This window comes from Protomyctophum parallelum (genome assembly GCF_964188405.1).
Source record: "Protomyctophum parallelum genome assembly, chromosome: 18".
Taxonomy (NCBI): Eukaryota; Metazoa; Chordata; class Actinopteri; order Myctophiformes; family Myctophidae; genus Protomyctophum; species Protomyctophum parallelum.
The window spans coordinates 31,283,955-31,310,839 of record NC_139716.1 but is presented as its reverse complement, the minus strand read 5'-3'; the positions used below and the strand labels follow the sequence as shown (position 1 = coordinate 31,310,839).

At 42.8% G+C, this 26,885-nt stretch overlaps 1 protein-coding gene across 3 annotated transcripts in view; it reads left to right on the top strand.

Moving 5' to 3' along the window:
- LOC310875402 (GRB10-interacting GYF protein 1-like) overlaps positions 1–26,885 on the top strand; it is a 44,456-nt gene that overhangs the window by 1,481 nt on the left and 16,090 nt on the right. The window contains exons 2-13 of one of the 3 annotated variants that reach the window (XM_083788619.1): positions 3,441–4,074; positions 4,359–4,422; positions 11,264–11,393; positions 15,510–15,605; positions 16,408–16,525; positions 17,071–17,179; positions 18,551–18,658; positions 19,565–19,860; positions 21,623–21,855; positions 22,667–22,784; positions 24,957–25,187; positions 26,278–26,441. In XM_083788619.1, coding sequence (XP_083644745.1) covers positions 4,388–4,422; positions 11,264–11,393; positions 15,510–15,605; positions 16,408–16,525; positions 17,071–17,179; positions 18,551–18,658; positions 19,565–19,860; positions 21,623–21,855; positions 22,667–22,784; positions 24,957–25,187; positions 26,278–26,441 — 1,638 coding nt within the window. In that variant the 5' untranslated portion in view covers positions 3,441–4,074; positions 4,359–4,387. Of the gene's footprint in view, positions 1–3,440; positions 4,075–4,358; positions 4,423–11,263; positions 11,394–15,509; positions 15,606–16,407; positions 16,526–17,070; positions 17,180–18,550; positions 18,659–19,564; positions 19,861–21,622; positions 21,856–22,663; positions 22,785–24,956; positions 25,188–26,277; positions 26,442–26,885 lie in introns of all 3 variants that reach the window. The other 2 variants (XM_083788618.1, XM_083788620.1) reach the window with 2 other exon arrangements.

Below are 26,885 nucleotides of genomic sequence, written 5' to 3'. Positions count from 1 at the left end.
ATTGGTAATGCTCAAACTATATAGAGTTGTTTATGACATCACTTATCCATCCGTGGTGTTTTCATCCCATCACTCCGCCCCCCTCCAGTCCTCCGCCATAACAGACCGTCTATAGAACCGAGCGAGGCCTTCTCTTCTCGCAGTGCATCGTATGCATGGTAGCTACTAGCTAATGTTATGCAACCGAAATATGATCCGCTGTGGACCCTATCCTCCGCTGTTGTGTTCGATTTATGACCGCAAAAGTCCACGTTCCATGCCCGCCTTCCCTGCGGCCATCAGCTGTGACCCTTGGCGGCTATAAGTGTGCAGCCAGTGGCCAGTTCAGTTCATGGTGGCTAACTTGTAGCCTGTGTTGAAGCGCTAGTTGTAGCCTCCTTCACGGCCCCACAGCCTGTGCTTTACTATTCATTGCGGGCGGCCTCAGTCTCCGAGAATACATTTGATTTATCCCATCGGTAGCTTATAGTTTTCAAGGTACCGGACCCAACATTTTAACTGGCAAACAATTGTAAATGTCCCGATAACCTGGATGGATGTTTATTATTGATTTAACTATGCTGCAGGGAATCTGTGCCCTCATGTCCTCACTGGTAGCCTATCTAGATATCCTGATTTGGTACCATAATAACAACAATTACAGGCCTACAAAGTTTGTGCAAGATATGGATGACTATTGTGCCCTATTTGCATCAAGGCCGAACAACAGTTGTGCTTTTGCCTTTTTTAAGTAAATAAGAAACTCGGTTTGCAACTACTCATTTACATAATGATTAATCTGTCAAAGATTATTTAATGTATGGTTAATTTCAAATGTAAGGTAAAAGAATTATGGTATCATATCACAAGTTAAGTGAGCCCAAACAGGCATACAAATGTTTGCCCCTGTTGTCACAATATGAAAGAAAGAAGTTAAAGCAGCCACTGTATGCCAACAAATAATTATTTATGAATAGCTTAAACACTGTTTTGATTATGCTTACAGACATGCACACCATCAGACATTGGTACAAATACAAGCATTCATCATAGTCTGAAACTACATTTACATGATACTAAACTCCTATTACAAACATGTAATATAGTTTTTCGTTAAATTGAACCGCTTCACCCCTAGTTTATACAGGTGTATTTGAACTGAAATTACATTGTTATGGGTGTGTTTGAGTGTGATAAGTGTATGTGCACATACGTTTAATATGTATTGGGGGTGGGGTTGCCTTAAGCAGTGTACCCCTTTTGTCAAAAGACATGTTAACTAGAAAAAGTGCCCTTCTGGGCACAGGTCTCCACCAGGATTTCTTCCTCAGCCTAGTGGGAATATGCGTGCACAGTTTCATCGCAATCGGACGCTGTGTTGAGGAGTTGTGGCGATTTGTACAAAGCGGGCTACTCCTGAAAACTGTAGGAGCCAATCGTGGCCAATCAGGATGGAATATGAGAAATCAAACAAACCTGCCTTGATCACATGACTATGGAGATCATGTGTACCGATTTGCGTGAAATTTGGATAAAATCTGAAGGAGTAATAATAGAAAATGTGTTTTACATATGTCGGCCTCCTGGTGGCGCTATAAAGAGCAGATGTGAAAAATTCCAGGCAAAGGTTTTTCCTTGGCCTCTAGGGAGTTGGCATACAAAGTTATCCACAGATCCGTGCAGTTAAGGTCATTACACACTGGCGAATTAGCGACGCGATGCGAATAAGCGATCTGAAAATGCGAAATATTGCATGTTGCAGTTCGCCTGCGAATCTCTGCAAAATACGACACCAGAGCGAACAAATAAAAGCGAAAACGGTCGCATTTTCGCACATTCGCACATTCGCCACTGATGTGGAAGCTTGCATGGACTTCAATTGGTTGTTTTTAAATGCGAATTATTCGCACGAATATATCGCGTCGCTAATTCGCCAGTGTGTAATGACCTTTAGAGGTAAAAACACTTTTCGGCCAGTTATAGCGCCACCTTGAGGCTGAGTTGAAATTGTTCATGTGGCATTTCGTCCTCGGCCTAGTGGGAATGTGCGTGCACAATTTCAGGGAAATCACGCGATGTGTTCATGATTTGCAGCATTTTGTTTGAAACTGAGCACTCCTGTGAACTTTGGAAGCCAATCTTAACCAATCAGGATGGAGTCTGAGAAATCTGAAAGACCGGTTTCGTTGAATGGCTCTAGAGAGACTGTGTACCAATTTGTGTGATGTTTGGACAAAATCTGTAGGTGTACTGTGCAAAAACTTGTTTTGCACAAAGCGGCCTCCTGGTGGCGCTATAACAGGCCGTTCTGGAAAGTTTGGGGCAGAGGTTCATCGTTGGCATCCAGGGAGTGTGTGTGCAAAATTTGGCATCGACCGGGTTAACGGTGGCCGAGATTAGCTGCTCACGGACACACGGACGCACGGACACACGGACACACACACACGGACGGACGGAGTGCAAAACATACTCTCCCCACATGCCTTCGGCCTGGTGGAGACAATAAAATAAAATGAAATATATTTTTTAGTTTTCAGGTATGTCCATATCCTGCCAAAACGATCTTAACCCATTCTGACCGGGCACCCATTTTGGTGTTGGCATCATGTTATGCTTTAGCTATTGAAAAATAGCAGATCTACAAGCTCATATCGCGCCACCGAGTGGCGCGATACGAGCTTGTAGGTCTGCTATTTTTGAAAACAATCGAAGAACGACTGACATTTTTAGAATCTGATCTCAGGTCAGAATGGGTTAATCAGACCAGTGTGTGTCCAGTGGAAACCTGGTATGAATCTGATCTCAGGTCAGAATGGGTTAAACAGTCGGCTCATAATCTAGTAATAATTAGACAATAATTAGGCTTTATCTAGCTTCTCTTGTAGAGGTTCTTGGTGTAACAATAAACAATGGAAGCATTTTTAGCCTTTTTAGGGCCCATCTCTTAAGTCCAGGACAAAAATTATATGAATATGTTTGGCCAAGAAGCAAGAAGTTATTGTTGAAGTTGTGCATTGTTCACTTCTAGATGAATTAGCATTGTGCGTACAATGGTTTACCACCAACATATAACTCAGTTGGCTGCTTTAGTTGCCATGACATTTCCAGGTGCTTTCTTCTTTGAAATGAATGGCTCGTAACAATTTCAACCCCCTGGATTTCTGGATTGATGGGAAATCTCCCATGAGCATATTTATTACACAGAAGTGTTTTTCAATTAGCTTGATCTGCTGAAACAAATACATTCTAAAACAAAGTACCATAGCAGAGGAAAGCGGCCTTGAAAGTAGCATGTCAACCCAAAACAAGAGTAAATCGAATTACACTGTCTTTCTTGGCTGTGCAGACATGGGCAGGCTGCCAAGCAGTGAGTGAAAGTGTGTCTCACTGGGTAGTTATTTTATTAAATATACACTTCTTATCTTTAAAACCTTTGTCTGTTATTCTTTTTTTTTCCACAGTGGTGCAAAAGGAGGAGGGCAGGGAATAAAGGAGTTACCTAAAGGGTCTCCGTCGATCCACATTTCATCCGGAACGAGGCACAGAGGGAGGGAGAAGAGAGAGGAAGAGTGAGAGTCGCGTCTGCTCTTGGCAGCTGTTCCAGCAGCCTGTTTTGCTGTTTGGCTGTTTTGTTCCTGCGTTAACGTTTTTGGATGAATCAGTTCATATTTTTAACTTCAATGTGATACATATATATATATATATATATATAAGATATATATATCTAACTGCTGTTGTCAAAAAGAATAATCAATATTACTACTATCGAGAGTTTTATTTCGTTTCATCGTTCAATTCCAAGGTTTTTTTAGCTTGTTTTATTTTTGACAACCCTTTTTTGGCTGTGAGTAGCAGGAGCTTCCAATCTCCAAACGAACAATCCTCAATCCCCTACCTTACCGAGTAGGACCTGATAACCTGGTATTCCTCAAGCACCTGAAACTGGCAGCTATTTTCTTTGTGTCTGTGTGTTTGGGGAGCGCTGTGACCACAGCTAAAGCACCACTCAGCCTTTTAGTCACCTAAGCCTAACTAAAGCCAGCCAGCCCTAGCCTGGTCCAGTCCAGTCCAGCCTGCTCCGATCATCTGGACAGGGTAAGACAACAAAAGAGGCGTGTGTGCTTCCTGACGGATGCACACCTGTTTGACCTTATCCATAACATGTAACTGCTTAATGGTAGAGACATAGAACTGGCACATCTACTGGAGGGCAGGTGCAGGACTGTTTACTGGTACCATGTATATCTAAATCTGTACTTGTCTTTGTTGTACTTAAAGCGCTATATACATTTGAGATATTAACACGTTCAATTGCTGTTCTCTACATGTACTATTTTTCCATGGGAAAGAAAATCACAAACATTGCATTTTGTCCTCAGATACTCAGTTCTTCGAGGAAGTGAGGAATATGACTGCTGAGACTCTTAACTTCGGCCCAGAATGGTAAATATATATGTATATATTTTAAATATGTTTTGGGGGCCTTTTCTGCCTTTGCTTATAGTCCACAGTAAAGATTGACAGGAAACGGGGAGAGAGTGTCAGGGAGTGACATGCAGCAAATATCCACCGGTCTCGGGAATCGAACCTCTGTCAGGCATCAGAGCCGATGTTGTTTGTGCCTTAGTTATTAGCGCCCCCAAATAATTTGGTGTTCATAACAACTTCAATTTACTACAAAGTCAATATGCAAAATCTCTGCAAATCATTATAATAACCTTTGCACTGAATGTCAATCATGCCAAATCTGGAAATACTTTCTATTCAATCCACAATTGCATACACCTATATCTTCCAACCTAGTAAAGTAGTGAACTGAAACAAAGAAAGCTCTCAAAGTCACTCTTTTTTTGTTTTTAATGTTTTTTGTTGTGGCTTTCGCCTTTATTTTATTTTTTATGGAGGGACAGACCGTAGGCTGACAGGAAATGGGGATAGAGATGGGGGGATGACATGCAGTAAAGGCCATCGGGATCGAACCCGCGGCACACTGCCAGACTGGATATAGTGGATTACCAGCCAAGGTGCCTGGACCGCTGAAAGACACAGGCTCAAAGTCACTCTTTTAACACAAGACAAAGTAGCTTCTACCAATACTGTACATAACATTGTTATACCTATGCTAATAAACAAACATTCATGCCCCTCCAGTTTATGATTAAGTGAGAACCATCATTTCACCTGGTTAATAGCAGATTTGGATGCATCCAGAGTTGATTTCTCTCATTCTTTCTCTTAACAAAAAACAAACACAGGGAAATTTAAGATAATGTTGCTGCATGAGGCCCATTATGTGTCAAAGTAAAGTGCAAGTCAGCATTTATCGAGCCAGGTACCCGATACCAATACCATGCAGAAAAGAAAAAAAGATCAATACAGGCAATATTTCAGCCTTTGTTTCATCAAAAGAAGTCTTCCTAAAATACTTCATGGGCATTTTTCTGAACCGTAACTTGGTTTACACATATTTACGATCTTGTGAAGGAAACCAAGAGCAAACATTGGATTAGAGAAACCAAACCAGTGGGGGCCAACAAATAAATAACCATTCTACATGTATGTCATAGAGGAGGGTGGAGAGAGGTGTCCACTAAACACCATAGGCATATGGTATTATATCATCATGTAATGTAATTTTGTATATAGTCTCTGTCGGTTGGAAACCTTATATCCAAAACTGTAACTTTCCTGATTCAAATAGGGGGAAAAATTGCGAAAGTAGCAGACTGTAGGCCGATTCATACTCCTATTTTAGAGCCGAATAAAAGTCGGTTCGGCGCTGTAGAGCCTACAATTTGACGTCATTTGAGGTTCGGGGGGGCGGGTACCGTCCTAAAGTCGGCTCTTCGGTGCTACTGAAAATCTCTGACGAGCCAAAATCATTTCGGCACTACAGCGCCGAAACAGCGGTAAAATAGGAGTATGAATCGGCCCTGTGTCAGTTCACGCGGCGTTTCAACCTTGCAGATCTGATACTTTTATGACGCTGTAGTATGATCTAGTTTAGGGCATTCAATTACGAAAAATCACAAAGTTAGAATATGGAGATAAAGAGATTTCTGTCCGACAGCAACGATATTTTGAAAGAAACATTTTCTGTCATCTAGGCTAACCAGCAAAGATAGGAATTCTGGCTATTAGTTTCCCAAATCCTTTGAGATTTTCAAATTGTAACCTAAAGAAAGAGGTGCTTGGTGGAGACACTGACAACTTACGTTGTCGGTTGGAATGTGAACGCAGGCTTTTATTTTTCATGTTGTAATACCATATTCAATTTCCAAAGGGAAAAAAATCACTGTTAACTTGCAAACAACAGATTACACATTTTGTAACTACAGTTAGCTTTGTACAAAGCCTTCTAAAGGTGTACATGATGAGCCGCCTTTGAAGTTGTGTCCATGAAGTAGCAATGATAATGATCCTGTGGTATTACATTATATCCTGTTTTGTTTTCCATGGCTTGAAATGTAATTTGTGTGTGTGAAAATAATTGTTGGTAAATTATAGTTCGTACACCCAGTCAGTCAGTATGCGCCTTGTGAGCTGACATTAAGCGTTGTGTATGTAGGAAAGGGGCTCTGTAGCATGAAAATAGTTTAATTATTGGCACAACCTTGAAGAGATGATTAGTGCTGCACAATGAATCGCAAAAAAGACACCTACAGTCTCATTGTGTGAAGCATGCAGCTGTAGTTGGCTGTACAATTTATTTTTAGTTACTCTTATGTTTTCTTAAATATTTTCATGGAAGAAGTTTTACCGGGCTGGTATCTTTGCTGTCATTCCTGTTGTTAATTTGTCATCTTGAAGTTGACACCGTGACAAGACATGCAAACTATGTGAGTGAGAGGCGGGGCTGATCCATAATGACTTGAGGTGTGTGTGTATATGCCATTATGCCACTGCCTGAGTGAGACTTTTAATAGGTTGCGTCACACTAATGCCATCACTTACCCTGGCTTGAGAATAATACAACCAACATTGATGAAATTCACATTAACGTCATTACCGGATATTTGTTTATAAAGCACTCCTACTGTTTGTAAAAACTGATCACAACAATTAACTAAGGCATTAGCGAGGCGGAAACTTTTAATGTGTGTGGATTACATGGCTTATCAAGAAATTCCACATTCTCTTGACTACTTTCCTGGTTGTTGAGATTGCATTCACATTCACATTTCACATTGCTGACATTGGGCACATTTGTTGGAGTGATGCAATTTAGTCAATGTGATGGGAGGTGCACGCTCCTGATACTATTTGTTTGCCTTGAAGCTTGCACCTTACAGTAGGAAAATATATTGTTACAGTATTCTATTTTAAGTACCACATCAGGTAGAGAAGTAATGAGAGACTCCTTAGGCTCAGATCTTAGATAAAAGAAAAACAGGAAAAATGGCAAACATCATGCAATAGCCTTTAATGAAATCAAATTATGGCAGAAATCATCACTGCTTTCCCATCGTTATGGGATTCACAAATATGTAAGCTTCTTTACCTCAACCCCAGCTGGATTTGGGGACCACAATCTAGGAGATAATGTTCAGTTGGGTTATAATCCAACTACATACACGATGTCTTTCAGAAACTAAATTCCCAAATCACTCAAACTTGACGTGGTCACTGCTCTTCTTTTATGATATTGATAACAAAAAAAAGGTGAGGAGGTGCTGCATTGTCTGCGGTCTCAGTGACACAGTCACACACACAATGTCCTCGTCATTTGAATATCCCCATTTTGCAAGAGTGGCTCATGGGGTAGTGCCTCGCTAGCCTTTAACTCCATCGTTCGTCGTAGCTGGTGGGAGGTTGCCAGTTCTTTCTTCCCACTGAGTGACTCTCTCACTACTCAGTGTTCCGTGCGGCGGGACGCTATCCCGGAAACCTTTACTTGACTTAAGGCGGCTTTTGGCTGGCACATGGCCGAAGAGAGGTTGTCTTTTGGCTGGCACATGGCCGAAGAGAGGGTGTCTTTTGGCTGACACATGGCCGAAGAGAGGGTGTCTTTTGGCTGGCACATGGCCGAAGAGAGGGTGTCTTTCGTCGATGGGCTGTTATTGCCGCTCTTTTCGGCTTGCTGCATTCCGCTGTATCTCTGGTGGGGCTATGCCTGCCAGAATGTACAAACCAGGATGTACTAACCCTACAAACGGTCTGTGGGTGTAGGTTTCAGACAGCCAGTGATAAGGCGGCAGCTAGCATTAAGGGCGGGGTCCACCTTCTTGGCATGGGCTGATCGCTCCCACCCTGGGCAGGCATACTCAGCAGCTGAGTAGCAGAGAGCTAGTGCGGTTGACTTAAGAGTCTGTGGGTTAGCACCCCAGGTTGTGCCAGTGAGCTTGCAGATTATGTGGTTCCTCGCACTCACTTTACACTTCTCTGTGTTGTTCTTGAAAGAGACATCTATCCAGGGTTACCCCTAGGTAGACTGTGTGCTTAGTGTTCAAGGGGGGTTTCGCAGGTGGAAGGCACACACCTGAGTCTTAGATGGGTTTGTACGTAGGTGGTTCTCTTCATAGTAGGGTATTGGCTCTGCCAGAGCATTGGGGAGTCTGTCTTCCGCAACTTTGAAGTCAGTGGCTTGTGCACCTATGCCGAGATCGTCCGCATAGATGAAGCGCCGAGTGTCTGCACTTTTTGGTTGGTCGTTGGTTTGTAGATGTTAAAAAAAAGTGGTGCAAGCACACTTCCCTGAGAAAGGCCACCGGCTTCTTTACTTTCCTCCTAGTTCAACAAAAAAGTGCCTGTTTTCAAGCATGCTTTCAATCAGATGTCTCTTGTGGTCTCCAGGATCTTGGACTACTATCCCTTCCTCATAACCGTCTTCGATGTACTGGGTAAGTTTGAGGCTAGTTGTCGACTTGCCAGGGCGGAAACCTGCTTGTTCAGGGATGATGGGTTTGTCAACAAAGGAGCCAATTCTGTTGAGGATCAGATAGATGTTCACAGAGCTTGTAGGTGTGACTCAAAAGTGAGATTGGTCTGAAGTTCTTGGGAGCGGATGGATCTTTCCCCTGTTTCAGCAGTGCTATAATGTGGGCTTTCTTCCAGATGTTAGCTGAGCTTGTGTGTTGTTAAGCACTTATTGTAGAACTGTAGAAGCCACATCTTTGTCTTGAGACCAAAGTGCTTGTTCTATAATGTTGCCATGTTATCCAGTCCAATTGCCTTTCCTGGTTTGAGGATAGAGATTCCCCCTTCCAGTTCTTCCATGGTAAGCTGTCTTGTAAAAGCAGGGTCCTCTGTGTAGTTCTTGTGGTTCAGCTTGGTCTTTTCCCCTCTCCTTCTACTCTTTCCATTTTCTACTAATTGGTTGGCAACTTGGTTGGCAGTGACTTTCAGCTTGTTAATAAGTGTCCACGCTTTCTTGCTGTTTTTTGACATGTCTGTGGACTCAATAAGAGCGTTCCAGGTCTTGCTTCGCTCTTGCGCAATGCTTTCCATCACCTTCTCGCCTTGGGCAGTTGTTTCATCTGAGAAGGGATCCGCTTCAAACATGCTGACGTAGTTGTCATAGAGGCCTGCACAGTCACAGATATGACTGTCAAGGCCGGTCTTGAGGAGGTCCCTCGTTTTCGACGTCGATCTTTGTGTCTATCTCCAGGCACGATGTTTTCTCTTGGTGTTCTGTAGCTTTGTAACTTGCCGCTTTTCGGCCTATTACCGTAACTTGTGGCTGTTGTGGCTTGTAACCGTAGCTTGTGGTGAAAGGATTAGCAGTATCTCGTCGATCTCGTCAATACTCCCAGGGCCGCGACGTGGACGCTCCTTTCATGGCCCCCATCATCATCAGTGAGTGTTTGTGTAGAGCTTAATGGGAGGCGTAGTCTGGTTTGCAGGCTCTCCGGCTCTAATGGCCTGTGACTGCTGTATGCATTCTTGGTGCAGTGCCAGCTCAGCCATGCAAAAATATTCTTCCCTTATACACATCTGCATTCTGCAGCCACTCTCCCTCTTAGCCCTGGTGGACTTGTTTCCTCATTTTTTCGTCATGGATGTGTGGTACCAGACAACTGGTAACAAAGTGAATCGGGGATCTCAATTCTCGTGGAGGGAAAATCGAGATTCACATTTGAGCAAAGAATCGTGCATGCACTATAACAAAGTTATTATTCTGGCACGTGTCAATTTGGAAGAGCCAAATGTGTGTTTTTATGTTCACTTTAATAACCACAAGAAGAAGTAAATGCTCGATCACAAATGCTCTAGTCTAAAAGTATGATATTTAGCTTGAGAGCCCTGGCTCTTCTCGTATCGAACACATCGTGACTGAATTTATTACAAGTCACAGGCTTGTTGAGCTCCCTCTCCTTTTCCTCCCGATGCATTCTTGCCCTCCGTCTCAATATTACCTCCTCTACCTCACAACTCCCCCACCCCGCCCCCCTCGGAGCTACATATGGTTTTGATGTGGTGCCATTACTCATTGTGACACTGTGCAGAGGCATGTGAATAGAGCCATTGTTAGGCTACAGACCTTGGGTTGCTAGTAATGGCATCTTAAAAAATGAGATCTTGATATTGGAAAGCTAACTGTTTGTCTGTTTAGCCAAGTGGTTTCTGAGGAACCTGCCGCGTGGGAGGATTCCTTACAGAACATTCATCGTGGTTTTTTAAAGTGCTGATTTGGGGGCCATTTCTTTACCCCCTACTAGGCGGTTAATTCTATCTACCTTACACAATAATAGCCCGCCGTGCACAGGTGGTGAATTCTCCCCCCCCCCCCCCCCCCAGCTATTCATATCACAGATTCTCTATTACATTTTTATCTCAAGTCGAGGGACTGAAAAGGGCACACATGTTCGCGATTGCTGCATAGTGTCTCTTTGTGAAACATTGTTGCCCCACCGCCGTCTTTGTTCATGTCCTTTTTGTGTGGTGTTTGACATGGCAAAACACTGGCTCACATTTTTATTTATAATACATTTGTTTCATTTAATAGAAACTATAGCAATGACATTAAAAAAGGACCTTATGGCCTTGGGGACATGGCTCAGTGGTCCAGGCACCTTGGCTGGCAATCCAATCTGGCAGTGTGCCGTGGGTTCGACTCCCGATCCCGACGGCCTTTACTGCATGTCTTCCCCCCCCCCCCCCCCCCCATCTCTCTCCCCAGTCAGCCTACTGTCTGTCCCTCCATACAAAGAAGAAAAAAGATCTTATATTCGATTTAGTAATATAACGACTCAAGAAGGATGCATGTTTTGTCTCCTTGATGAATAGTATCCATATTGACTGAAGAAATATGGGTTGACGTTCAACTTCCTTGGTGTCTCCACAGGCTCCGTGCACTGTCCAGTGGGGGGACTGTGACTTCCCCCCCTCCTTCCCCCGCCATGCCAAAGTACAAGCTGGCCGAGTATCGCTACGGCCGAGAGGAGATGTTAGCACTTTATATCAAAGACAACAAGGTGAGGAGGAGATGTTTAGCACTTTATATCAAAGACAACAAGGTGAGGAGGAGATGTTTAGCACTTTATATCAAAGACAACAAGGTGAGGAGGAGATGTTTAGCACTTTATATCAAAGACAACAAGGTGAGGAGGAGATGTTTAGCACTTTATATCAAAGACAACAAGGTGAGGAGGAGATGTTTAGCACTTTATATCAAAGACAACAAGGTGAGGAGGAGATGTTTAGCACTTTATATCAAAGACAACAAGGTGAGGAGGAGATGTTTAGCACTTTATATCAAAGACAACAAGGTGAGGAGGAGATGTTTAGCACTTTATATCAAAGACAACAAGGTGAGGAGGAGATGTTTAGCACTTTATATCAAAGACAACAAGGTGAGGAGGAGATGTTTAGCACTTTATATCAAAGACAACAAGGTGAGGAGGAGATGTTTAGCACTTTATATCAAAGACAACAAGGTGAGGAGGAGATGTTTAGCACTTTATATCAAAGACAACAAGGTGAGGAGGAGATGTTTAGCACTTTATATCAAAGACAACAAGGTGAGGAGGAGATGTTTAGCACTTTATATCAAAGACAACAAGGTGAGGAGGAGATGTTTAGCACTTTATATCAAAGACAACAAGGTGAGGAGGAGATGTTAGCACTATATATCAAAGACAACAAGGTGAGGAGGAGATGTTTAGCACTTTATATCAAAGACAACAAGGTGAGGAGGAGATGTTTAGCACTTTATATCAAAGACAACAAGGTGAGGAGGAGATGTTTAGCACTTTATATCAAAGACAACAAGGTGAGGAGGAGATGTTTAGCACTTTATATCAAAGACAACAAGGTGAGGAGGAGATGTTTAGCACTTTATATCAAAGACAACAAGGTGAGGAGGAGATGTTTAGCACTTTATATCAAAGACAACAAGGTGAGGAGGAGATGTTTAGCACTTTATATCAAAGACAACAAGGTGAGGAGGAGATGTTTAGCACTTTATATCAAAGACAACAAGGTGAGGAGGAGATGTTTAGCACTTTATATCAAAGACAACAAGGTGAGGAGGAGATGTTTAGCACTTTATATCAAAGACAACAAGGTGAGGAGGAGATGTTTAGCACTTTATATCAAAGACAACAAGGTGAGGAGGAGATGTTTAGCACTTTATATCAAAGACAACAAGGTGAGGAGGAGATGTTTAGCACTTTATATCAAAGACAACAAGGTGAGGAGGAGATTTTTAGCACTTTATATCAAAGACGACAATGTGAGGAGAAGGAGGAGACGTAGGGCTGGGCGATATGACGATATATATCGTATTTTCGATAGAAAATGTCTATCACGAAAAAAAAGCTATATCGCTTATATCGCCGTTTCGCTTTACAGCAGTATTTTACGTCACAGCGCTTATATACGGCATGCCCAGCAGCCCACCGCGCGCACTGAAAACAGTGAGCCAACACCTTTCGGATGTCTTCTCTATTATATACTCAAAGGCCAACACGACCACAACACAAGCCGAGGTGGTGCTTGCACCTAAAAGAGGGGCAACGTCTTCCATTGTATGGATATGGAAGTGGTTTTGATTACATGAAGGGAGATGATGGCTGACGAGATTCAGAGCGGTGTAAGGGGCACGTTCGGAAATACCACACCGGAGCGAACTAATCTATCAGTTTGCATTGCACAGTGCGCCTAGTGCGCTATTTCCGAACGCGCCCTAAAGTAACCGGTCATTCACTGTTATAAATGCAGGTTTCATGTTGGGTCAAATTGATAAATTGCGTGAGCCACGCATGTTTTACACAGTTGAACAATAAGCTTGTCCGTCGTCGAGTGCACTGCAAACTTCTTCCAAGACGAAGACGTTCCTCTTACCTGTGCAGTCCTGCTGCGTGTCTGTCTTGTTTTATTGTTCCAAATAAATTATTCCATTTGAAAAGTCCTTAATTCAGCAACAGCTTACAACAACAACAACACAAGACGCTGACTTTGTTGTGATCATCAAAAAAAAAGGAAAAGAAAAAGCCCCACTCGTCCCAGACTCCCATATACGCATGGAGAGTTGACGACAAGATCGCGTTCTCTCTCACTCTCTCTCACTCTATCGCCTGTAGTCAATTAAACATCGTTAAGCTGCCCAACGTCTTTAACAAACTAAACTATAACTACAACAGAACATGTTGATTCCCTATACAGAGCTTAAATGAACTGAAACAACTGTAGTGACAAACTGTGACATGAGATATTTATTTTTTCCTTAAGCCAATTTAATGCAGACACAGGCCTGTACTTATGTGTCTGAATGGCAACGTCTTATTTCTTTATTTTTTCTTTTTAATTGTCATAATAATAATAATTATTAATAATACTAATAAAACTTTATTTGTATAGCACCTTTCATGACATGAAATGCAGCTCTCAAAGTGCTTTACAGAGCAATGGAGAAAAAAAGAAAAGCAAGGCAACGACATTAAAAAACAAGCAGTGATGCAATACAGTGAGGACATGAATAACAAAAAATAAAAGATCAATTAAAAGCAATGTTGTAGAAGTGTCTACAGAGGCTGAACAATTGAGTTCAGCCTCTAATTATTATTATATACATTTTATTTTGTAATATTTTTGTACTTGCTTTGGGCCTGTCTGTGCATGGGAAGGGCATCAGTATTATATTCATATAAGTAGACTGGATAATGTGAATTTAATTGTTTTTTGAGTGGTGCAACCATTATAGACAGCTATGTGTGTCCCTGTCCCTGTATCCGAGCACGGAAATAGCATAACTATTGTCACCACCAAGTGTCACTGTTGTGCAGCCTAACACAGACAGAGGCCAGGGAGGAGAGCTTGTACAGTACAGTACAGTACAGTACAGTACAGTACAGTACAGTACAGTACAGTACAGTACAGTACAGTACAGTACAGTACAGTACAGTACAGTACAGTAAAGTACTCGACCTGAACAAAAATCAATTCTTTTAGATAAAAAAATAGGTATCGTAAAAAATATGCTATATCGTGAGTATATCGTTATCGTGATAAAATAAATTCTATATCGTGATATGAGATTTTGTCATATCGCCCAGCCCTAAGGAGACGTCTCTCTGCTAATCTTTGATTTACAGCAGTGGTTTTCCAACCCCTTTCATATCAAGGTCCATAATTCTTTCAGCATTTCAGCCATGGACCACCATTTGATGAGATTTAGACCTAATGACCCAAAACTAAAGATTTTTGTCAACGTTGGATAGGATTTTGTCCACAATTCCGTTCTCTAATTGTGTAGACCTTTTGTAAATTAAGTGATGCAGATGTTTAACAATGATTTAACTCTTGAGAGCGTGAAATGAAACCAAATGGACCCTTATGGATCCATTTGGTTTCATTTTACGCTCTTAAGACAAACTCCATTTAGCTGGGGACCACCTGGAACCCCCTCAAGGACCACTGGTTGAAAACCACTGATTTAAAGGGATAGTTCACATTAGGTTATTTATCACCGCTGAGTGTTTGTGATTATAGCAGTGCATGAATACCACGTTGCAATCTCATAATATTGTCCACTATAGAAAGACTGTTTTTCATAGATATGTCTTCAACAAGTATTGTTTAATCTGTTGATTATTTGGTGGGGTTTTATTAGGTCGATCCATCAGATTTAGTAAGGTAAAAGTATCCCTTACTTAATCTGTAAGTAAAATTGTCCCGTCAGTATCGAGAAATAAATCACGACAGGATGATTTAGGCAGAGACGTGTGCTGAAAAAGGACACATTTTAAATCATAATGTTTAATTTTTGAATATGGAACCAAGGCAAGCATTCACATTTTGGTGAAGATTTAATTGGAAACATATTAGGAATGTTAGTAATCCCATAACCCATTACTCGTTTTCTGAGTTCCACCTCTAGACGATAGAAGTGTTTTTGAATAGAAATAACGGCTTGTCTGAAATCAGATGGGTTACCTGAAGCATCCCTTTGGGCGTGTGCCTAGGGATGCCGTTGTTTTTTGCAGGGGCTGGGACATTTCTCCCGATTTGTTATTGTGTGCGAACCTGTGAGCGACTGTATTTCCCCCAGGTTCCACTGTTGTTTACATGTGCTGTGGTGGTGTGTTCAGGTCCCAGAGGACATGCAGGATAAGGAGTTTGCTGCTATTCTGCAAGATGAGCCCATGCAGCCCCTGGCACTGGTGCCTCTCACTGAGGAGGAGCAGGTCAGACTCTCTCTCTCTCTCTCTCTCTCTCTCTCTCTCTCTCACTCTGGTGCACACACTTAAAGCTGCACTATGTAACTTACCTCTTCTACCTCACATTTGAACCTGGTTTCCTGCCTAAGTTCTGACATTTTGTTTTATTATAACCCCTGGAGATCAAAGAGAATGAGATGGGGGGGGGGGGGGAACAAGAATGACTCAGTCATAACTGCCAGGTGCAACAAGCTCTTTTTGTAGTGCCCATATTGGTCAGTTTCCGACGTTCTTTTGTGGGATCACTCAATGTGTTTTGTTATGGTTGGCCTCTAGCTCCAGTTAGCTCATAATATTAGCTTCTGTTGCCACTCTGTTGCGGCATTCAGAGTGTGGGTTTTTATGACTAGGTTGCTAGGAGGGCAGCCAATCATGACTAGGTCGTCACTAGGTAGTCGGCTCTAAAGTCGTCTTTACGATCGTCAGTAGTGGTCGGTGCAAATGTAGTCCAGGCGCTTTTCAAGCTTTTTCTTCCCACATTCTTTCACAAAATCATCCAACGGACCGGATTGACCGCCTTTTATATATATGGCACGCGGGCCGCCGGTTTGACACCCCCTGCCTTAACGGCTCTTCTCTCCGCGGTGAACACACTAACGGCAGTTCACACATTCCATCTCTTCCCATTTCACTCACATATGCTCTTGTTCAAAGCGATCTATTCTGCTGCTGCTGTGTGTGACAGTGAGCTCACATTCCTGACATTCCTCCATTTTGCTCTTTCCATTCTGTGTTTTTGCCCCGTCTCTCTCTTGCTCTCTGGGTGCAGAGGAACTTCTCCATGTCTGTGAACAGTGTGGCAGTGCTGAGGCTCATGGGAAAAGGAGTGGGAGGGGCCGCCCCGGCTGGAGTGGTCCGAGGACGAGGGGCCACGCGAGGAGGTCGAGGTAAGAACAATATCTCTGCCAAGGCTTCAACTAAAATGTTAGACCATAAGTATACAAAGTAAATTTGATATACAAAAGAAATAATAATATTAATTGCGCTCCGTTATGCATAGGTTATGTGCTCCCAATAAACCCTTAACAACCACAACCCACATTAACACCAGTCAAACCGCAGCACAAAGCCTTGAGCTCAAGCTACAATGGACACGGTCCAAAGAAAACAACACAGTTTATTCAAGCCGTCCCTTTGTAAATGTGTATTTCCATGTCGTCTTCTGCCATCTTGACTGACCACACTTCCTCTTGGCCTGCCCAAATAGTCGTCCTTTTGTCGGTCCACACCTGTGTACGATTGCCGCACACATGAGTTCACCTTGTACACACACACACAAGTCACGACGCCGTTGGCATATAAATGTCCAAGGTAAACACCCGACATCCGCTTTGGGACAGCCGAGGAAATGGCTTTGGAAGAATGATGGAGTGTGTCCGTGTCCGTGTGTGTGTGTCTGTGTGTGTGTGTGTGTGTCTGTTTTTGTGCCAAGGTCGAGGCCGTGGAGAAGGTGGATTCTACCAAAGAAGTATTGAAGAGGCAGAGGTGGGCTTTGGGCGCAGTGTCCGAGAGATTCACCGAAGTCAGAGCTGGGATGATAGGTGAGTCAGCCAACTCTTTTGGTTGGAGGCTAGTACTGGTGCTGGTCAAATGGATAAAGACGTAGTGAAATGAAAAGTACAGGAGTTTAATTTTGTTGTTTCACTCTGAAACGGTGTGTGTTTTTTTTTTTAACCAATCAGAACGTCGAATCCCTCCAGGGTATGGGACGTAGATCCTCTACATGTGTGACGTTGATGGGCAGAAAAGCGTGAGGCTTATTTGAAACCCATACTGTTTTCAGATACATATTTTAGTGTGCTGATTAAGTTTAAAAGGAGTAATGCACTGTCTGGATGTCATCTTGAATGAGATTCAAAACGGAGTAGTTCTGTAGTCAAAAGCAGCTGTGTTTGGACAGACGTGCAGCAATGGGAATACGATGGGTGAATGAAATCGATCTTCATTTTTATTCATGCTGGACTCAACACGTCATCGCGCATCACGATTTCGTTCAAAGGAAGTAATTAAAATTAGATTTTTAAATGGACTTCTGATATAAAAATACACATTTTCTTATTGTTTTGGCACCCATTGTTTGGTATGGCCATATGATGACCACGGATATACTGTATGGTCTAAAAGTGTGAAAAACATACTTTTCATTTCACTAGGTCTTTAATCCTGTATAGTGTAATTAACCCACCATTGCACAATGTATACATAGCATACAGTATATACAGTTGATACCGTTGATGTTACTACCACTGCTATAGTATAGAAATACAAGGAAATTGTTGTTCTGCTGGTATCTTGCACATTTGTGACTGAATACAATACAATGCTTTGGGCCACAAGGGAGCCGTGGTCATTTTCAGCTTTTTTACAGATTATGAAAGCACAGAATGTTATGATGTGTAATTTATTGAAATCAGAAGAATATTTGAGATATGGTCATTTGAATCTTGTTAACCCATTTAGGCCTGAGATTTAAAAAAAGATCTTCTAAATCCTATTTAAAAAAATAGCTATTTTTGAGCTTGTAGATCTGCTATTTTTCAATAGCTAAATTATAACATAATGTTTTAAAACACCAAAAGGGGTTCCCGCCCCAAAATGGGTTAAACCATAACATTCAAAGCACATCCACATTTTCCAAAAGATTTCACACATTCAGGCCCCGTTAATGGGCGTTACTTATTCAATCCCTTCAGGATTTTTAGCTGTTGATACACGACGATACAGACGACAACGTTATGAACCAAGCACTAACCTCGCGTCACCATAATGCTCTCCACACGGGAGAGGAAAAAGAATGAATGAATAATCCTTTATCTGCTGAAGCAGAGCAGAGCAACTTTCCCTAGTGGCTGAACGTTTGTTGAGCGACAGTAACGCATTCTCCATACCGCTGCTCCGACATGTAAACACAGACACATGCTTGTGAAGATGGGCGGTGCACAGGAGGGTGAAACCAGAGACAATACAGCCATTGAACCAATCGACACCTTTCATGCAAATGTTGGGCCCGCATGTTTAAGGTACTCTCCACCCCAAAAGACTGCACAGAAACACAACACAAAGCAAAGCCTTGTTTGGCAATATAATCATAAGCTTTCGATGACTCCTTCTGTTTTTTAATGAAAACCTTCAACATGTTTAATATGGCAAAAAAATGAAAATCAACCTCCAAAACAAATTTTTGCTTGTTACTGCTGTTTCACAATGGCCGACTTGCGGACCTAACCTCCCGATCCAGTCCCATTTGTTAGATGGCGTGACACTGACTACTGCTGCTTTTGTACGAAGATACTATTGCTGCCATAAAAGTGCTTTCTGCTAAGAGTATATATACGAGTGTTTTCTGCAGAAAATGGCATCGCCTTATTTCACATGTATATGCCTTATGCCATATACTTTTGTTTTCTCTTGCCATTATTATGTTATGCTGTTATTTGGAATGAGAAAATAAATTCAAAATAATTCATGAGAAATGTCCAACATGGATTGTAAGCATGTTGTAGTGTAGTAGCTAGCCAGCAACCGTAGACTACATCTTGCCCTTGCAAGAAGAAGTTCATATGGGACTCTGTGACAAAATCTGTCTGCAGATGAACACCTCAAAAGGTGAAAAAAGACACCAGCTGTGCTCGTAAAAATCAAAAGTAGAATTAACTTTTTTACACTATTAATTTGTCTGAGATACACTATTTCTGCGGTACTCAAGTATAACAGAGACCAACACTTAGCTGCACTACTTCAATCTTACCCTGCAAAGATATACTACGAATGATTTGCACGCATTACGGTATTCATGATGATTTTCACATTACAATTGTCACCATGGGTGCATTCGTTGCCATTTTACAAACGTGTAACAACAAGCACCAAAAAGTCAGGTCGTGGAAAAACACATAAAAAGTTATTTTCTCCCATTTTTGCTCCAGGGGCGAGCGTCGGTTTGAGAAGCCGCTGCGCCGAGAGGTCCCGGGGCGTCCCGGCTCCTTTGAGGAGGCGCCTGCCGTTCCCGCCGTTCCCGGGAGGAAGGAGTACACGCGCGCAGACAGCGACAACTGGCGCACCCTCCGGGAAGAGCAGGAGGAGGAGGAGGGTGGCGGCGGCGGCGGCAGCGGCAACGGCGGCGGCGGCGGCGGTGGCGGTGGCGGTGGCGGTGGCGGTGGTGTTGTTGGTGGTGGTGAGCCGGGCAGTAGCTGGAGACTGGCCGGAGTTATCCGCAGGGATGGTACGAGCTTTGACACGAGTCACCTACGACAAGTGGTTTTCAACCCTCGGCATATTATCATCGGGCCTATATTTATTTGGCATTTGAGCCCACGGACCACCGTTTTGAGTAGATTCAGCCTCTCAGACCTGCAAAACTTAGAATATTTTGTTGTCTTAAAGGTATATTCAGTGATTTCACTTAATTCAAATATCACTTATTTTTTTGTTTTGTTGTGATAATCCTCCCTACTATAGAGTGTGCTGGCCATATAAGGAGTTCCTCCCTGTCCCCAGTTAACCCCTGGGGGTCAAAAAACCTTAGGTTTCGTTTTTGACTCTCTATCCTGATTGGACGAAAGGCTGGGTCCCACAGCCAAAAACGAAACCTAAGGTTTTTTGAGTGAAATCACTGAATATACCTTTAACCCATTTAGACCTGATTCCAGATTCTATAAATGTCTTCTAAATCATGACGGTTTTCAGAAAGACGTATGATTTGCGTCACATTTTCACGATAAAAAAAAATAGCAGACCTACAAGCTCGTAGCGCGCCACTCGGTGGCGCGCTATGAGCTTGTAGATCTGCTATCTTTCAATAGCTAAAGTATAACACCCATGATTTCAGATTCTATAAATGTCTTTTTATTTGTGGACAAAATTGTCAGTATATTTACTTAGTTTTAGTAGTTTTTTTATATAATTCAGTGAAAAAAAAGGTAGTCTACAATAAAAAAAATTGCCGTGAATTTATTTTCCGGCGACGACATTTACTATGGGATTCTGCGTCAGCGTACACATCAAAGTACCCGAGCCCAAGAGCTATTCAACTGTTTGTGTTTTTCAAGGATTTTGCCCCCAACTGATCCTCTGGGGAAGGGGATTATAATTTTATGCATTCCATCTGTCCTACCGTCCATCCGAGATGTCCATCCGAGATTGTCCAGAGCTTATGTCCAACACCATAAAAACCTAGCATGGCCCAGCTTACTGCTATATGGTTACGTCTAGGAAATGTAGCAAGTCACAAGTCACTGCTTTGCTTATCATTCAATGTGATTCAAATGCAACTTATTTAATCAATTTTTACCTGAGATCAGATTCTAAAATTGTCTTCTAAATCCTGACCGTTTTCTGAAAAAGCCATGTTTCTATGTCAGTCGTTCTTCGATTTTTCTAAAATAGCAGACCTACAAGCTCATAGCGCGCCACTCGGTGGCGCGCTATGAGCTTGTAGATCTGCTATTTTTCAATAGCTATAGCATAACACCAAAAGGTGTTCCCGCCCCCAAATTGAGTTAAAAAAGAAAAAAACAATAGTTTGTGTTTCAATTAAGTTGATTGAAGTTTGACTAAGTTGTACAATATTTTGATCAAAGATCTGAATAGACATGGATATGTCCTTAAACCCCGAGACCTTGTTTTTAAATGTGTGTAGAGTTTAATGAATCGATTCATCATCATCATCATCATACTATAATTCAATCAATGTCTGTCTGTGTGTCAGAAACACTGTCATAGCTCCACACTGCCTGCACCAAATCACTCCCACTTTTCACACATAATTTACCATAATAATATGGAGGTCTTCACAAAGCCCTTTTTTCGATTTGACACATTAATGATTAATAATGAATTTATTAGTGAATAAAAAATGCGAAAACGCACCCAGGGCGCAGTACCCCCCGCGGCCACAAGGCGGGCAAATATCTCACAACGGGTAAGGGCTAGTAAACTTAACTAATCTGTCACGTGTCTCTCCCCCCCCCCCCCCCCCCACCCAGACGGTGGTCCTCGCTCAGCTGGCTGGCGGGACCACAATGCTCCGGGGGAGAGCCGCCGCCGGAAGTTTGACTTTGACTTCCGGGACGCGGACGGGCACGGTGGCAGCGGCCGCAGGCGCGCCGCGAGCGAAGGACCGGAGGACGACCTCCACGGTCTGCCCGAGTGGTGCACGGACGAGGGCGACGGCGAGATGGGCACCTTCGACTCCTCCGGAGCCTTCATGTGCATCACGGTGAGCATGTTGGCCCAGGAGCTCTATATATACTTGGGTTTCCTCCTTTTTCTTCCTCCTATACCAAATTTATTTGTGGGAAAAAATGTGTGTTGTGGTTATGAGACATTTGTTGATTTTAACCCATTAACACTTTAATTGCCCGGGGTTATTTAACCAATTCTGATCTGAGATCAGATTCATACGAGGTTTCCACTGGACACACACTGGTCTGATTAACCCATTCTGACCTGAGATCAGATTCTAAAAATGTCAGTGGTTCTTTGATTTTTCAAAAATAGCAGACCTACAAGCTCGTAGCGCGCCACTCGGTGGCGCCCTATGAGCTTGTAGATCTGCTTGTGAATGTGTGTGTGCAGCAGCTAACAATAGCCACACCACTCTAGAGTCGATCGGTAAGAATAAATATATCGCGACTATAGCGACTGGACCACGGAGCGCCGTCTAACACAGGATCTTTTTTTCATAATTAGACGGGATGATTTAGATTGCGAGTTATTAATGTTTTAAGATTTTTGTTTTCGTCGGTTAGACTGCGGAGGGAGTTTTTCGATGACGTCTCACTCTTAGTTGGGGGAGTTGCACCACTCAGTTCACACGGGTGTGATTTTAACTATAATATTGGCTTCTGGGGGGTCCCTGGAACTACATATTTTCAGTTAGGGGTCTGCGGCCAAATACAGATAATTCTGGGGGTCCTTGACATGAAAAAGGTTGAGCACCACTGACATAGAAACATGGGTTTTTCAGAAACATTTTAGGATTTAGAAGCCTTTTTTTTTAATCGACTTCTTGTGTTCCCGTCCAGAAGGGTGGCCAGGATATGATCCTGGAGGAGGAGCTGGACTTCCAGGGGATCGAGGAGGAGGACGAGGAGAGCTACGCTGACGCGGAGCAAAGCTACAACGGCGGAGGAGACAAAGACACAGGTGAGAAAAGAGACATGGTCGCTCCACCTCTATCGGGTTGTTTGTGACTGAGATTGGGTTAATTAACTTAATTCGTGCATGTTTCCTGATCGTTTTTCCACGATCACGTATCCTAAAACTGATTTGTTGTTTGTAATTCCACACCTGACACTACAAACGCATGGTGAAGTTTGAGAGAGCGGTTGAGAGACGTATCCACGTTGCAGTCTGTCAGTTTTCCACAGGCCACTAGCCCTGCCTCTCTCATCTGCTCTCTCTCTCTCTCTCTCTCTCTCTCTCTCTCTCTCTCTCTCTCATTCACACTCACACAGTCCTCGGTCACTGGTCAGCCTGCCTAGTGCCTGCCGAGCTGAGCTTGTTTCGATAGCTCAGCTAGTCTGAGCGATCGATAACGGCTCGTTATTGTAATGTGTTACAGGTGTAAGATCAGTAGCTCTTTGAAGTGGGCACAGCAAAAGCTCACAGTTTTGGTTGACAAAGATAGCAGTTAGTTGTGAATGCCTGATGCTACTAACAACAAATGACTGCTATAGAATGGATGTCACGGTCCCATTTTACACTCGAGAGTTGAATTATTGTTACACTTCTGCATTACTTAAAGGGTAAGACCACTTTTCTGGAGGTTTGGGTTGTTTTCTTACCTTGTTTTGATCAAACTAGTCCGTTCTATTAATTATTTCGCTCCGTTGTGCAGTTTAATAGTAAATTATGAAATAAAATAGGCTCTCATTGACTTCCATTGTAACGGGGAAACGGCTCTCAAAGTCACTCTTTTAGCACATAAACAAACACACTGATTCTGACAGTTTATCACATCAGGAAAACTCATACGGTTTTATTTTTTTATAAAAAATGTCAACTTTGTCTAGTTTTGACTAATTTGTGTAGAAGGAAGATCCGGTAGGTATGCCTACGCCGACCGAATCACTTCTGTTCGCGTTGAGTAAAAAACGATCTGATTGGTCCAAATCTGTACATCCACTCCTGAAGCGTATTATTGGAATGCCGTCGAGCCACTACGGGGATGTAAACAAACACATTTGATCTCGTCCGCTTGCCACTAAAAACATACATAATGGATGTGTTTGAGGGAGACACTTTAGAAGACAGTTTAGATGAAGTGTCTGTGTCTGCTCGTCTGACACTTCAGCTGGATGCCTCTCAAACAGCGTGGCGACTTGTTTACAAAGAAACCTCGCAAGATGTTCCTTTTCATAAATCTATCTTAAAAGACGAAAATAAAACCGCATGAGTTTTCCTGATGTGATCAGCTCAAAAAAGTTACCCATACAGGCGTGCCAATGCCAATCTTTTCTTGACTGTGCTGTCAAAAGAAGGCCTTGAGCCTTCTTTTATGCCTCCATGATAATCGCTCTATAGAGCGTGGCAGTCCCCGTCCCCTCGAGAGACCCGGAAAAGAAATCCCCATTCATTTTCCTCATAGACTTTTCAGAAAGTATTCATTTAAAGACGTTTACGCCGCGGGCAAAGCCAACTCTTGTCGTGACAAATCATGACAACAAACACGATTTTTCGGGCCAAACAAAGAATTGGAAAGTAGGAAAAAACATTTTTTTTTTTTTTCTTCTTTGTAATTATTTGTTTGGTCCAAAATATTGTTGTCATGATTTGTCACGACAAGAGTTGGCTTCGCTTAAAAGGTCTTTAAATAAATACGTTTTGAAATGTCTATGGGGGAAAAATGCATTGGGATTTCCTGGGCCTGGCGACGTCATGAAAGGGGGCGGGACAGGCTCCGACGTCGGGTGCTCTGCAACACACTACAGCGCTACCGGGTGTATCGACGACAAGCGAGTATGCACTCAAATCAATGACCGATCGTGTGTGCAAAATGGTGGTTAGAACTTAAGGGAAACACGATTTTACCAACATCACCCCCCCCCCTCCCCCAAAAAAAAAACATTCCGTGCTATGCACGTCGTTATCAGTGTCATTAATATATGGAAAATCCGACGTTGGAAAAATGCTTCAAAAAATCCGACAAATCCTGTGTTGGGGCTTTCCCCTCTCACAACGTTTCACGCATCAGATATTGGGTCTGGAAAATAATTTTTCGTCTTGGGATTTTTTTGTTTGTTTTTGCTTTAATCCCTGTGTTTGGGGAAACGGTGGTTCATTATGCTCTCCACTATGTTTCACCATGTTTTTCAGAGAGTAAAGAAGCTGTCTCGGGTGCCATGGGTGACGGCGAGGCGAAGTCAGCATCTCCTCCCTCCTCCTCCTCCTTCTCCTCCTCCTCCTTCTGCGCCTCCTCTCCTCCCGCCCTCTCTGCTCCTCCCATGGCCAAGGAGGCGCAGCCCAGCGCCGTTGGCATGGCGACGGACAAGCCCCAGATGACCAACAGCCACCCTGCCAAGGCCAACAGCCACATGCCAAGTGAAGGTAACATCATGCACCGTTTCTCATTCACTGATTTGTTAGGGAAGTTCTTGTCCGATCACGATGTTTAACCCATTCAGGCCTGACGTCGAAATGTTTAAAAAGTATTCTGAAAGAATATATAAAATTCAAAGATTTGTGCCGCATTTTCACGATTTAAAAAGAATAGCAGACCTACAAGCTCATAGTGCGCCACCGAGTGGCGCGCTATGAGCTTGTAGATCTGCTATTTTTCAATAGCTAAAGTATAACATAATGCTTAGTTTTTTTTTTTTTTTTTATAAGATATTTTTTTGCGGCTTACGCCTTTTATTGATTTTTGAAGGGACAGACAGTAGGCTGACAGGAAACGGGAGAGAGATGGGGGGATGACATGCAGTAAAGGCCGTGTCGGGTCCGGGAGTCGAACCCGCGGCACACTGCGACTGGATTACCAGTCCGGTGCCCAGACCGTTACGCTACGGCCTGGGCCCATAATGCTTAGTTAAAACACCAAAAGGGGTTCCCTCCCAGAATGGGTTAAAATAACAATTTAGCCCATACTGATTCCCCCATTTCGTGCCAGGGAAACAAATATCCTTCAATACAATAAATAAATGTTCAGATTCTACAGCTTGGTAGGCTGCAGATAACCTACACACCAACATAGCCAACACAAAATGTTATGCTTATCAACAACAGATAAAGATCGGCTACTGCCATCGGTTAATAGCTTTTTTTTAATTTGCGGATGTCGAAATATCGTGAGATACTGATTCATCAGTGCATCCCTATGTTCCCTCTTCTGTGAGCTCGGCTAAACAAATGGAGCATTTGTACACTTTCATGTACATGGAGTTATGGTGGTATGTGGTCTGAAGCAGGGGTTCTCAAAGTGGGGTCTAGGGACCCCCAGGGCATCATCATCATCAGACACATCAGCTATTTAAAAAAAAGAAAGACATTCTTTGAGAATGTTAGAATATTTTAAATCTTTTATGGGGTCCTTGGCACAAAATCCTTTCAGATGGGGGATCCGCGGCCAAATACACATTAATTAAGGGGTCCTTGATATGATAAAGGTTTGAGAACCACTGGTTTCTGTTTGTGTCAGATGTGTTTCCAGTGGGCAGCTCCAAGGCCCGGTCGAGCCCCAACAACCACAGCACCACCTCCTCCTCCGGCCTGCTGTTGCCTCCTCCTTCCTCTGCTGCTCCGCTCCTCCCTCCATCCGGAGGAGACACCGAGGATGACGAGGGCATGAAGCACCTCCAGCAGGTACAGTAGGGGGAGAATTATTCTAAAGGACCTTATTCTTTATTACTCCATACTCTCGCTATGAGTTGAAAGTATAGTCTCTGGCAGTATTTGTTCTTTATTACTCCATACTCTCGCTATGAGTTGAAAGTATAGTCTCTGGCAGTATTTGGCTCCCTTGCTTCGTAAATAGTTGTGTTAAAGGAGAATTCCATACTAAAAGGCTTTCTTACCTTTCTTTGTAGTTGTTACGTCCCCACCAAAGAGGTCCAGGTGTTATTTTGTGCAAAAGCTTATTGGCTATTTCCCCTATAAGCCCTAAATGAATTGCATTGAATTGAATGGGGATATGGGGTGTTGTGCTAATTTGCTTATTTCCATCGCTCAAAATTATAATTTTGTTTTGTATATCCTCTCTTCATAATGTAAATAATATCCCAAGTGGCACACTTTACTAATTATTTC